The sequence below is a fragment of the Acomys russatus genome, chromosome X (assembly GCF_903995435.1).
Source record: "Acomys russatus chromosome X, mAcoRus1.1, whole genome shotgun sequence".
NCBI lineage: Eukaryota > Metazoa > Chordata > Mammalia > Rodentia > Muridae > Acomys > Acomys russatus.
The window spans coordinates 32,837,590-32,851,905 of NC_067169.1; the positions used below are offsets into that span (position 1 = coordinate 32,837,590).

General features: G+C 42.9%; 1 protein-coding gene across 3 annotated transcripts in view; it reads left to right on the plus strand.

Moving 5' to 3' along the window:
• Positions 1 to 14,316, plus strand: part of Nhs (NHS actin remodeling regulator) — a 328,579-nt gene that overhangs the window by 243,517 nt on the left and 70,746 nt on the right. Inside the window, exon 1 of one of the 3 annotated variants that reach the window (XM_051142315.1) lies at positions 12,447 to 13,425. The exons of the other annotated variants lie outside the window; for them this stretch is intronic. Coding sequence (XP_050998272.1) covers positions 13,200 to 13,425 — 226 coding nt within the window. The 5' untranslated portion in view covers positions 12,447 to 13,199. Of the gene's footprint in view, positions 1 to 12,446; positions 13,426 to 14,316 lie in introns of those variants that run through there. 3 annotated transcript variants of the gene reach the window in all.

The following is a 14,316-nucleotide window of genomic DNA, read 5'->3' on the forward strand; positions in this document are numbered from 1 at the left end:
TTCTTTCTTTCCTTCCTCCTATAACTGAGCTGGGAAGAAGTCTTGATTTATTCCTCAAAATTGAGTGAATCACTCCCCTCACCACCTTGCCTCTGTGTTGTGATGAGCAACTATGATACTCCTATCTCCGTATTTACCATTTTTCTCTCTGGACACCTTCAGCATTAAGTTAAAGTTGGAGGAGTAATTTTGAAATAAAGAAGTACATGAAAATGGGCCAGGGGCACACATCAACAGCCACAAAGGCCTTAACTTGGAAGATTGAAGAATTCTGAAAATCAAGGTTGATGACAAGGGCCATGAGTTTCCAGTGCTTCCCATGCCTATCTCAGAAAGTAATCAAAATGGCCACCAGGGAGAATTAAGATAATTGTGTGTTGAGTGTTTATTTCCTTGGAAATATGTTGGTTTGCAGTGTTTTCTGATTAAGCTTTTATTTTTCCCTTTTTGGTACCTCCTCTGGGTTTTTAGTTGCTGTTGCTTCTTTCCTATTTCTTTTTTTCTTTCTTTCTTTCTTTTTTTTTAACAGGAAAGACACTGTGGGTAAGAAGAAGAGATTTTATTTTGAAGAACAATGATCACATTAACAAGGTGACAGCAGATAAGCTAAAAGTCACTCCATTTTCTGCCTGGTAAAAATGTTCTTGGCTGCCAAATTGCCTTCTGCCTCTCTTTGTCTATTCTGCTTTTATAGGAGGGTGGCAGGCCTAGCCACTGATGGACTCAGAAGAAATATCTGCTAGATAAGGTGCAGCCTTGATTCATATAAGAATGGAAAGGTTTGACTTCAATAATAAGAAAAAAATAAAACAACCAACAACAACAAAATCCCACTGACTTCCTCTTCTGTTGAACAACATTCTGGTAGCTGCAGCTCTCTGTAGGTCAATGACATTTTTTTTGCCCTTGGTCCAACATATCAAGCAGAAAATAGGTATGAAATCTAAAACTTGGCAAAGGACAAAGTATCTAATTCCTTGCAATTTGATAAATGTCTGTGCCTAGATAATGTCTGTGGGTACAGAATTTGCCTTCCATGTTCCCCCATATTTGGGTCAAAGCTGAGGAACCCAACTCATCCTGCACTGTATCAAAAAATAGAAGAACCAAACTGGTGTATAATTAAGTCTCCAGGAATATCTACTTTTTAAAACAAAGTAGAAAAAAACACCTCTAAATTTCAAATCAATTGGGGAAAGAACAAAGTCAATATAGAATAGAGGAGGTGAAAAGGAAAAGAAACCTCCCAAAAGACATGATATTTGAACATATATATATGTGTGTGTGTGTGTGTGTGTGTGTGTGTGTGTGTGTGTGTGTGTGTGTGTATGTGTGTGTATGTGTATACATACATACTCTGTTAGGTGGGAAAATCATCCTATGGTTATTACCTCTAAGCTTTGTCTTCTTCCAAGCTTTACAGAATTGTGAAGCTAGAGTGAAATAATGAAAGTAAAACACACAGCACAGTGCTTAGAACATGATATGGATTATGTGAATTGCCATGGTAGGGATGGCTGGCTTTTGTAAAATTGGGAAGTGCTAAAAGTCCATGAGTAAAACCTTCAGGGTCCTTCCTGAAGAAATGATATTATCATCATTATGAGTAATTAAAGATTTCTTTTTCTCTGACTTCCTTGCCTTTAATCGTATCCTATTATTTTCTGAGGATGGTTCTCATGTTTTATGTCTTGGCACACTTTGGTTATTATCAGCATACCTCTGGCAAAATGAAAGCAGACCTAACCACATATCAGAAGATTTTTTTTAACCCCACTCTGTTTCTCAATGCAACATCTCATATATTGGCTTGCAATTTCACTTGTGGATGTGTGTTTGGCTGAAGGTGTAGATATCAAGCCAGTAACTTGTTCTGTCATTTCACTTGGGCCTTTGTTTTCCACAACTTATTTTTTCCAGATAGGGTTTCTGTGTGTAGCCTTGGCTGCCCCCTGGACTAGATTTTGTAGTCTACATCTTATTTTAATAACTTTGAAACACGTTCACTCCAGTTATCATTTTTTCTTTTAATCTGTGCATCCTCCAGTGATTTTTATTTATGTCACAAAGGAGAGATATTTGGGGAAAGAAACAGTGGAAACGTACTTCTCTTAAAGTTTGTCTTCTAGCCTGGTGTGGTGGCACATGAATTTAATCTCAGCACTCGGGAGGCAGGGGCAGGTGGATTGCTGTGAGTTCGAGGCCAGCCTGGTCTACAAAGCGAGTCCAGGACAGCCAAGGCTACATAGAGAAACCTTGTTTGAAAAACAAAAACAAACAAACGAACAAAAAGTTTGTCATCTAAGATGGGAGACTGTGCTAGCTAGTTGGTTTTTTTGTTGTTTGTTTGTTTTTTGTCAACTTGACACAAGCTTGGGGCATCTGAGAAGAGGGAATCTTAACTGACAAATTGTTTCCATTGGGTTGGCCTATAGGCAGGCCTGTAGGCCTGTTTTAAAATTAGGGATTGATATGAGAGGGCCCAGTTTACTATGGGTGGGGCCATCCCTGAGCTGATAATCTTGGGTGCTATTATAAGAAAGCAGGCTGAGTATACCATGGTAAGCAAGGCAGTAATCAGCTCCCTTCCATGTGTTTTTGCCCAGACTTCCCTGGATTATGGTCTACAAATTGTAAAATGGCATAAACCCTTTCCTCCCCAAGTTGCTTTTGGTCATGGTGTTTTACCACAGTGATAGAAACTCCAGTCATAGGTGATCTTGATCACAGCCCTCTAATGCAGGTATAATTACTATTGTTGTTCCATAGATCAGGTTAAGATATTGCAGAGCCAGAATGTAGAACCACCCCAAATCCTTTGCTTGTCACACATTGCCAATAGAGATCTGAAAATCACAGTTCCAAACTAAATGTGGGGGCAGTGTTACACAAGTGAAAATACTCAATACAATTAAAAGTTCACAGATGTGTTGTAGTCTATGCTACAATCTGTTTGAAGAGCACCTGGGGCAGAAAGGTGCTTAGATCTAATTTGTAAGAGTTGGAAAACTGAGCAGGAGAGATGACCTCTACTAAATGTGAGACTGTGAACTAAAAAGAGGTATCCCTGAGATAAAGACAGGATGAATGGTGTCCTGTGTATTGAGAAAAGGGAAGAGGCTGTGTAAGGCCTGTTACATTCTTCAGTTTCTTTCATGACTCCAGAACTTTTTGCTAATAAACTTGACTAAATGCAACTGATATATTTGTTAATCAGCATTGTTTATCAATGACATATTGTTCAAACATTTATTTCCTAGGAGAAGGTTGTAAATGTCTTGTGAGATCATAAAAGGTGATAGATTAACAAGTGCTGGAGGTTGTGGCAGGTCAAGAAGTTACCATGCAGAGTTTCCCACACTTGCTTGGACAGGCTGGCTGACTAAAGAGATGGTGTTTTCAGTGATAAGAAAGAAGACAGCTTCTTGTTTTTTAACTTCAGCACTCTGGGAGGGATTATATTGTCTCTGTGGAAAAAGAAAACAATAGTAGATGGTATGACTGCAGCTATTCTTGAAGTTCTTGCAACAACAAAAACTGTATCTCCTTTCCACAATCAATCACCTTTATGCCACCATCTTGCCTCCTCAAATTTCACAAGGGTCTCCTGTTTCTGGGTAGTCCTGAATCTCTCCTGAACTAACAGCACCTCTTGTTGTTTGGTGGAAGAACTCTTGGACTCAACATTTTCCCCCTTAATGCCTTTTTCTGCATTTCATAATAATAATACATGCATCATAGAACCTCTTTGCATCCACTATATTCTTCAGTTATGCAAAGTTGCTCACATTTCCCAAACACAGCATGCCCTCTTCACACCTGCCTATCAATGTAATCTGTTGCCACTCCAGAGTGCTTTAAGACATAGTCCATCTAGCTAGTTTCTAGACAGTAGGGAAACAAGTTCAGGGCTCGAACTAAGAAAGGCTGCAAATGCTGTTGGAGTCAAGATTCTTCAAATTCAGGAAGTTTCTTGGGTAAACTGCCTTCTTTGGGGGGAAAGACAGAATACCCATTTAATTGCAAATGCAGAAAAATTGTCTGCATTTTCTTTTCTCTGATTTTCTTTTTGCACTTCCTTCTAAAACTATGCCAGAGTTAACTGAAAGGGACTCCCCTTTTTCATTTTTTTATTCTTTCCTGGAGTAGAAAAATGAACTAAATTAATGAATTCTTGCAGTATCATAAATGCTAAATGAAAACCGCCTTCGATGTACAGATAAAATACTGCCTGTATAATTATTTGTATGTTTAACTAGAGGGCACTTAGGTAGAGACAAATGAAACCATTCAAAGTTCAAAGGCTCCCATATTGGTAAAAAAACATAGAGCAAGCACCCACACATTAAGATAGTTGAGTATCAACTAATCCATTACCCACTAGCCTTTTCTTTAGAAGAAATAGCTTTTTGCTGAAACTGATGGGAGCTCCAAATGCTGAACATTTTTCCTCTTAAATAAAGTTGGTAATTAACATCATGATTAAGAGTTCAGACTTGGGAGTTGCTTTCACTGTGTTGAAATTCTAACATGCAACTAAGGCTGAGAATCGCGGCTCGAGGTACTTAGTTGTAGCCATTATTTCTTCCTTTCTGAGATAATTCAATTTGGCCCTAATTTAGCTTATAATTATTCCTTCCTTCCTTTCGAGCATTTCCATCTATAAGTTTCCAAAGTGTGTAGGAAAGGGAGGGTGGCCATCTCTTTCCCTCTCTCCCTTCTGTGTTTCTGTATACCTTGTCTCTTTTAGAAGACAACCACGGCTATGCCTGCAGAATACAAAGCTGACATCAAATTCTGAAGGAAAAAAAAACCCTGTAGTTTTTCTTGTTTCACAGCATTACATCTGTAGTTGTCTGGGTTATGCTTTGGCATTTGCAGGCTTTAAACATATAATCTGTTCTGTTCTTTCCATTCCCCAATTATTTCTTGGGGGTGGTTCTGGCCCCCTCGCCTTGCTGATTCTTTACCTCAAACTATATAATTCAACATCAGTCTGACAAGCCTAGGATCAGAGGAGAGAGGTCAACTTCTGGAACTGTGTCTGAACTTGAACATTCACCAGCCATATTGAGGTGAGGTAAAGATTCTGAGCTATGACAAAAAGAAAGATTTGTTTTATAAGGCATTTTTTTTATCATTGTCACATGTTCAAACTGACAATTTCAACATTAGTATTGGTTTAAATATATGACCAGGAATCTATTTTCGAAATTTTGTATCAGTTAGCTTTTTCCACATAACCTATCACCCCAATACTTAATAGGTAGTGAGTGAAAATGAGGACATGACTGCTTCAAGATATAGTTGAAGTTCTTCTCCTTATTGTAGATATGAGGAAGAATACAGCCCAAGGCATCTGGAAAGGGCCAGAGCAGGGAGAGAAAGTAGAGGACTAAACATGGCTGGTAGAATGAACCAGGCCATGCAAGGAGAGAGAGAGAGAGAGATGTGGGGAGAGTGAAACAGGAAGAGGAGAGAAGGCCAAGAAGATCTTGACAGTGCCAAGGGAACCAAGATAGGAGCCAAGAGAAGAGCCAAGAAAGTGCATGGCCAAAATGGCCAGGCTATATATTTATATATGAAAGAGAGCCTGGGGGGAAGGGAAGTGAAGCCCCAGGGCTGGAGAGATTTAGGGGAGGGTGTGGGGGGAGGGTGAGAAGCACTCAGAGGAGCCACAGGTACTGAGCCCAGAGGCCCAACAAACACTTTGGTATGCTAATAAACATGGCAATTAGCCATTTGTCCTGACAGGAAGATTGTCTGGTGGCTAGCAGGCTGTGAGCCAAGGCAAGTGGCAACAGGGGGTTGGGTGGGGGCTGGTGCTAGGCCACAAGTGTCTCATCATTCAGGAGGCTTATCCTGGCTCCCCTTTATAGAGATGGAGCAAGTGTGATCCGCAACTATAGTTAGCAGCCATTCTAAGGCTTATGTGGTCCAGGCTTAGAATGTGTGCAAAATCATTTCTATTGCACTCTTTGGGTCAAATGAAGTCATGAGCTTCATTTGCTCAGAAATAGATTCCATTTGTTGATGGGAAAAACTGAAAAGTACTGTGGCTGTTTCAGAAATCTACCATAATAACCAAATAACTTGTCTTCAAGTTTTTATACATGTACATCAAAATGACTCTCAAAATTTTCCAATAATAATGAATCTCTGCTTGAATTCAAACTGGGAAAAAAGATGTGGAAATTTCTCATGGCCACGGCAATGAACTGCCCATGAAATTTCCGTGGGCCATAGCAGAATGGACAGCCATTCAAAAAAAAAAAAAAAAAAAAAAAAGTAAAGAGAAAAGAATATAAACTTGGAAGTCATATAGAACTAAATTTAGACTCTGCATTGCTACCTAGTCTGGGTGCCCTTGGGCAAATGACTTAATTTCTCTGAGCATCAATTTTCCTCAACCATAAAACAGAAATGATACTTCATAAGGCATAATGCTGTTGTGAGGACTAAATAAGGTTATGGGGGGCTGGAGAGATGGCTCAGGGGTTAAGAGCACTGACTGTTCTTCCAGAGGTCCTGAGTTCAATTCCCAGCAACCACATGGTGGCTCATAACCATCTATAATGTGATCTAATGCCCTCTTCTGACCTGCAGGTGTACATGCAGGCAGAACACTGTATACATAATAATAAAAAATCTTTTTTAAAAAAGATTATGGTGTAATGCCCAGGACCTAGTAAAAGCCATCTCATGTTAGTCATGTCATTCTATGCTAGTTTCTTTCCTTATCTCCTTACATTTGTGAATCCATGTGTAGTGAGCGTGGTAATGGTCCTTTACTTAGAATCTTACAATCTTTGAGAGATGACTTTGATAAAATATTTTTTAACCTGGAATCTTGGCAGTGTTTGCAAACATAACTTACAGTTAACAACTACTAAAAAATTCGTAGATTTTTGTGCTATAAATTATTTTATATTTTTGACTTGTGCATACTTTGTTTTTTTCTTTCCTTCTTTTCTTCTTCTTCTTCTTCTTCTTCTTCTTCTTCTTCTTCTTCTTCTTCTTCTTCTTCTTCTTCTTCTTCTTCTTCTGTATGCTCTGAATGGATATACTGTGGAATATTTGGGGAACCCGCTGTCATAAAAAACTCTTTGAAATAGTAGGATTTTGGGAAAGCCTCTGGAAACCATATTCTTTTAGAAAGGGTGCATTGCATTTGTATTGGAGAAGGTTTTGGACAATAATCAGGAGTTCCAACTAGCAAGCTTAAGTCTTTTGGGACTAGAGGAAGCCAGGTTGGATAAAACCTCTGCTTAATACTTCTGCTCTGATGCAGTCCATAGGGCTCCATTTTGGCTAAATCATCATAATTCCCACGAAAACAGCACAGAATTATAATAGTTTTATTTATTATTTTATATGCATTGCCAGTATATGCAAAGTTTTATAGCTTACTATAAATCCAGAGGGATTATCACAGCTGTTACTTATTTTAACAGGTCACAATACAGTAGTTTATGCCAGATGGTTTGGAGAATTTGGAGAGAGAAAATTTATTCAGGCAGCCATTTAGATACTAACTTAGGTATTTGTACTCTGAAATTAGTTTGCATTTGTTGTGATAAAGATCAGTGGTAGAGCACTTAACTAGCATGTGTGAGGCCCAGGGCTCAACCCCCAGTTCTGCAAAACAAAAAAGTGTTTTGTATAAAATATGTACACATAAAAAACAGTTCTTTATGAATGAGCGATCCATTTTTATATTTTGGTGATCTCTCATGAGCAAGGGTAGCAGCAGTTCTATTGGCTGCTACTAGAATAGATGAGAAGCAAACTTTAGCCACATTCATATCTATGGGAGGAGACACCCAATAGCTTCAGGGAAGTAAACCTCAGCAGCAAAACATCATTGGGTCTTAATACATTTTAGAGCCAAAGAGAATAAGGCTGAAAAATAAATCTAGTCAAACAGAAAGAATAGGTGGATAAGGTGGGAAAGAAGTAGAGCTGGAATTGGGACCCCCTGGTCACCAACAAGGCCATTTTGGGGTGAAAAGTTTACCCAGATCTCAGCATATTTCTGTCTTTATAGACACTGGTGTTTCTAGGTAGTTGTCAATTATGAACACTCTGTAGAAGTGGAGAGAAGTGAATTGGAAACTCCTTTGGAAGGAATTTGGGTTTCAGTTCTCACAGAGTAATAGAATGGAAGACCTAGAGAAAACCTTGTAAATGATCTCTACCCTTTTTTAGGTGAAAAAGCAGAGGATCTTTAAATTGAATCCTTTTTTATCTTTTAACAGCTGTACACTGAAAATTAGACTGTCAAGGTACTTAGACTTCCTTGGCAGACTCCCCGCACTCTCCTTCTCCTTGGTCTGGCCTCACCAGTTTCTCTTTAGATTTCCATTTCATGCTGAGAGAGACCATATTCTCGACATTCAATATAATTCAAACTGCAGGTCTAACACATGGCTGAGTTTTCTTGGTAAATTCTTTGTAAATACGAATAAAATACCACCTCTGGAACTAGATAAAACTATGTAGCATTTTGCAATCCATTTTCCCAGCTCCTACAAAATAGGTGCCAACTAAAATCTGTTGGCATCAATGAAATACTCAATTAAGTGGAAATGGTAAATTTTAAAAATGGATATCCCAACAGGTAGAGAGAAGCAGTATTTCAGAAATCAAAGAGTCCATGAATGTCAAGGGACAAAAGTAGAGTCTATACTGTGGAATCCCCCAACATAGCTGGTAGAAGAATTAAAGCTTTGAAAATGCATAGGCTAGACAATGCAGAATTGCCTGCTCTTCTCAGAGTTGCTGAGCTTCTAACTACTTTAGATTTCTGGAACACAGCCCTGAGCCTGGAAATAAGTGAAAGCTTACTCAGAATGATGCTTTTCAAGGCTGTAAATAGTTGTCAGAGAGCCCATGCCTTTCATCCTGAAGGCTCTTGCTCAGACGATTAGTTTTTTAGTGGACAGATGTCACAGGGCTATGGGTATGTTTTGGAGCCAAAGAGATTGAAGCCAGTGAGTAGCTCCAGGTAAACATAAGGAAGGAGTGTGTATGATGGAAGAGAGAGAGAGAGAGGTGAACTGGGCACACTGTGAATTCCAACTATAGGAAAGGAGCTAGAAGGAGGGTGAGAGGAATGACAGCTGAAAACTAAATATCAAAAAGCGAGCTTGGAATTCCAAAAAGTGTCTTCGAACTGTGTTACCATAGAGACCAATAATAAGCCTTCTTAATAAAGACCCTAAGTAATCAGCAAAGCATTAAATTGTGTTTTCTATTGCCCGATTAAAGAGATAGGAAAATGAAATCCTCAAGGTAGGCAAAATCTGGAATAAAATCTCCAACATTTCAGTGGCTTAGTTCTCAAAGCTAAATCTAATGCAGGTCGCTGTATAGCCATTTGTCTACCCATCTTGGGGATCCAGCGCCACCATGGAGTCTCTGTTCAGCCAGCAGAGAAGAATATAGTTGGGAATGAGTAGGAGTTTTATGAGTCATGCCTGGAGACACACATCACTTTTACCAGTGTTCCATTGGCCAGTTCCTCTTCTGTTTCCAACCTCATGCTGGAGAAAGGACCATACCTCTCCTGGGTTTAACAGTACCAGTATAAAGGAAGAATTGTGTTTGAGCCAAATTGTCAGTCAGAGATTCACACACTAGGGCCCATGGCTAAATCCCACCTGCTCCCTGGTTTTTGTGGCTAACACAAACATTTATTGGAACATGTGCATTTCTTAGGGCTGCTTTTGAGCTACCACAGCAGACAACAGTGATTTTAGCAGAGACCACATGCCTTGCAATGCCTAAATGTCTGGCCCTTTGCAGATCAAATTTGTTAGTCCTTGTGGTAGATCTTCATGAGCCTAAGGGAGAAAACGTTTGTAATTGTTTCTTTTGAGACCTGGTATCCTTGGCTTCCAATAAAAAATAAGTTTGGCACCCACATGGACTTGGGTATAAACTAAGTTCTTAAAATATTAGTTCCCAAGGGGATCAGGGATCAGTCTCTGCTCTTTCTCTTCTAGTATACTTCACAGCAAGTGCTTCCATTTGAACCATGGAGCCGTAGGAAAGTTCAGGAATCCTAACCACAGCCCAGGACATGGGAACCCCAGGAGGGAACACTGTGTGTGAAGCCCTCAAACAGAGGTAGGGAGGACCCAACTTCACTGAGCTTTTGTTATATGGTAGGCACCAACATCATGCTTTGTAACAGTTGTTTTATTTACTCTCTTAGCATCCTCTGAATTAGATATTCTTTTTCTTAAGATGTATTTATTTATTGTATATACAGTGTTCTGCCTGCATGTACACCTGCATGCCAGAAGAGGGCACCAGATCTTATTATAGATGGTTGTGAGCTACCATGTGGTTGCTGGGAATTGAACTCAGGACCTTTGGAAGAGCAGACAGTGCTCTTAACCTCTGAGCCATCTCTCCAGCCCCTAGATATTCTTATATTCATTTCATAAGCAAAGAAACCAAGTGTTGAAGAAGTGAAAGAATGTTCCCAAAGCCACATAGGCTAATGGATATAGATACTAAGATTCAAACACAGGCCTTTCTGAGCTCAAAACTTGCATTTGTTTTCTTTACTCCATAGGGCTTGCTAAAACATTGTTCAAATTTAAGTAATCTGGTCATATTAATTCCATCACCACTATTAAGGACCACCTAAGTATTGGACATTTCAATATGAAGGGACAAAGAATTGGCTGTTTTCATCACGGTTTATAGTTCTGCACTCCTTGTTATCACGGTTATCCCTTGATGGAGCAGCCTTGAAAACCTAGAGCAAGAAGTTCATCTGCTTGGACCGTGTGACTAGTGACTTGGCCATCAGCTACCTGCAATCTTGCCTGGAATTACTGTAGAGGGCAGACATTTCTCAACACCTGGGAAGTTGGAGCTCACACAGGATAGAGCCTCCCTCACACTGAAGTTGGTCTTAGAGCTTGCCAGCATTAAGATAAATGGCCACTGAGCCTCATCCTCAGTGTGACGCAGCAAGTTTGGGTGGGGACCTGTGGATATCATTTCTGATGCCCTCATTGGTTGATTCTGCTTCTTGAAAGTTCTTTAAGTAGAAGAGTTAAACAAACAAGTAAATTTTGCCATTCTTCTACCCATCTCAACCCTCCTATGACTACTCCCCAGACTTTTCCAAAGCTTCCCAGATCCAGGTCTTCTTCCCTCCTCACTAATGTCTCTATGACATGTGACATTGACATTCTTGATCACATTGTGATCCTGTAATTCTGTCATTACCTAGCTTCTGATGTGGGACCTGTACCCGTCATGACCTGCTTCTCTGACTCACCTCTCTCTTCCTCTCTGGTCACCTCTTCCTTTGCCTACTCACGGTTTAAGCTTTCTGATTCATGGCCCACTGGGAAAATGGCTACACCTTCTCTTGCCCCATCTTCCTTGCCAACACACTGCCTTCCGTGGGAACTCCAGCCAGATTTCCCGTCCTTGCTGACTGCTGGAGGCCCTCCAAGCCTATTGGCATGAGCAAGGTTGGAGGAGTGCTGCCAACATAGACTAACTTGAGCTCAATGTGATTCTTCATGTGACCACAATCATTAATTCATAGTAATGCCAATTAGGAAATATTCTTTACTCAGTGCTCCTGCATACCCTGTGATTTCTTGTGACCTTGGCAAAATATATGCCTCACCACAATTTTGAGTTATGTAGGAGTTAAAGGCCTCGTGGACACCAATCTTGCTCATATATGCAAATCTGCCCAGGGCATCAGCCTTCCCATTTTCAAATAGCCCAGTCAGAAAATAGTCAAGTTTCCCCTAAATGAGTTTCAAAAGCCTCAAGACAAATGAGCAAGACCGGGCATTCCACAAGGCATCTTTGGATAATTTCATTCACTAGATTCCTCCTTGCTATATATTAGATTGTATCTCATAAGCGTTGTTTTAAGTGGCCCTAAATGACTCTGCCTTCTGCACTGGCTTGTTATATATAGAACCTGCCGGCCTAAGGCATGGGCACACGGTGTTATGGTTTTTAATCCTGATTCAACCTCAGAGCTGGTCTAGTAAATCATCCTTCCCTGGAGATTAATACATGGCTGCAAAGGCATTGTCCTTGCAGTGTGTTTAAGCCAGGGGAAGAGTGAGTTGTGTCTAGATGTGAGGCTTCGGAGTCCAGAGATGAATGGGGGGAGGGGATGCAATGTCACATTTTTTTCCCTGCCCCTCTTTACCCCTGTTACATGCCAGCACATGCCGTAGCTGATCTCCAGTCCTTTTGCCCCAGAAGGAGGGTTTGCAATGGTTGGCATCTCCAATTCTGCTATGGCCAGAGGCTGGGGACTGGGATGTGAGAGGGGAGCCACGGGGGTGCGGTGCTGAGCAGCCGTGGTGGGTCCAGCCTGTTGGTGATGTGGAGTCTGCCGCTACTCTGGGTATGGGTAACGCGCAGTCACAGCAGTCGCGCTATCACACAGGTACAAGAAATCCGGATCCGGGATCCTCTGCAACCCCCCCAGCTCGTGGAAGCGCACAGGCCGGCTCCCGCGCGCCGCCGAATTTCGAGCTGGGGGCTGAGACCTGCAGATCACTGCGGCTGGCAGCAGGGGACAGATTCTTTCTAGCTTGGTTCTCTCCAGCCCAGAGAAGACTGGAGATGTTCGCGGAGCCGGGCGGTTGTCTGCGGAGCATTGGTGCAGCCTTGCCTGCTGCCCGGGAGGTTTGGCTGCCGCAGTCCTCTCCATTCACTGGGCTGTAAATCGAAGCTGTCTGCGCCGGCCAGGCACTCATCCCAGCGTGGCCCCGGGGCTACGTCCCGCCCAAGTCTCCCGGCACCTGATTTCCCAGTGGTCAATTAGGTGGCTCAGCCTGCAGCATTGAAGCAGTGGTGGGGCCAATGCCCCTGCTTTGGTGGAGCGCGCCGTGCGCAGAGACCTCCCCAGTCGACTTCCTCATCAGAAGGCAGCATCCATTCATAATTCTCTCTCTGCTTCTGGACCGAGTTAGACTGGAGCTGGGTATGGATTCCTGTGATCTCTCTTGCATCTGAAGGAGAAACTAAGATAAAAGAAAAAAGGAAGGGGGCGATGCGGTTGTAACGCACCAAGGCGCTGGAAACATCCCCCCACGCCCCCGAGAGAGGCCTCTCCTTTGCGGGAAGAGGGAGAAGAGGCAGATCCCCAGCCCAGCGCCCCAGCCAGCTGCTGCTTCGCTGCGGAGCCGGCACGCATGCCTACCTCACCTGACGGCCGCATTCCCGGGGAGCCGGCACGGGGCCCGGCGGCGCGCCCAGGGCGCACGGGCGGTAGGATTTCTGCACCTGGCGAAAGATGCACGGGCGGCTTGCCCAGGGCCGAGCCCGAGCCTGAAAGGACACCCGGGGAAGCTAACCTCGGCGCGGCACCCCACCGCAACCCCCCGGGATGCTCCACGTCTCGCAGCCCAGGCCATGCGGGTGTGTTTGAGAGGGGACCAGCTTGGGAGGAAGGGGTATGGGCAATTGACATGATCTTAAACTAATTTTTACCACCTCTGGGGTGTGGGTGAACTTGGGGGTGGAGGAAGCATGGACCGCAGCCCAGTCGCGTGCTAGCTGGAGAGGAAATCCCCATGGCTGAGGTCTGAGAGAGGCTGATCCCCTTGGCAGAGCTGAGTGTGGGTGAGCGGGCGGTCAAGGTGGACCATACATAGCTTGGCGGAACAAATAGAACAGTGTTGGTTTTCAGGGACATTTATTATTTTTTAAAAAGCATATTGCAGCTACAGCTTTGAAGTTTGCCGCCTCCTCCCCCCCCACCCCGACCCTATCTTGGGTTTTGGGGCGGGGCGCCACTCTTCCAAGCTGCTGTCCAGACCCTTATCAGCTGGGTGGAGGGGTCTGCAAAGGCTGCAGTGTCTGGTGTTGGGCAGCCCGAGGAGGGCATGGGGACTTGAGGGAACTGTGAGTGGAAGAGAGCCCTGAGGCTTGGCCTTGGGGGAGGGTGTTCTACCGCTGGGAGAAGTCAGGGATCCCGCTCGGGGTTCTCTCCTGTTTTTCTGCCTTGCTACTTAATGTTGGGTGACATTATGCTGTATCGGGGTTTCACTGTCATAGAGCTGTGATGCTGGAAGGCAAAGGAACTGTTAGGATGGGCTGGAGGAAAATATTGAGGGAGCTGGAGCTTTTCAGTTTGTGGCAGAGTTAACCCCATCGGTTCTGTTCCCTTGGCATACCTGTCCCAAGAGGTCACCATGCATGGCCATAAGTATGGCTGGCTGCATGGCTGATTAGCCTTGCTGGCTGGTGAGCCAAAGCTGGACCAAGGCAGGAATATGTTTGCAGTAAAAGAGCAAAGCCCTCCTGGTC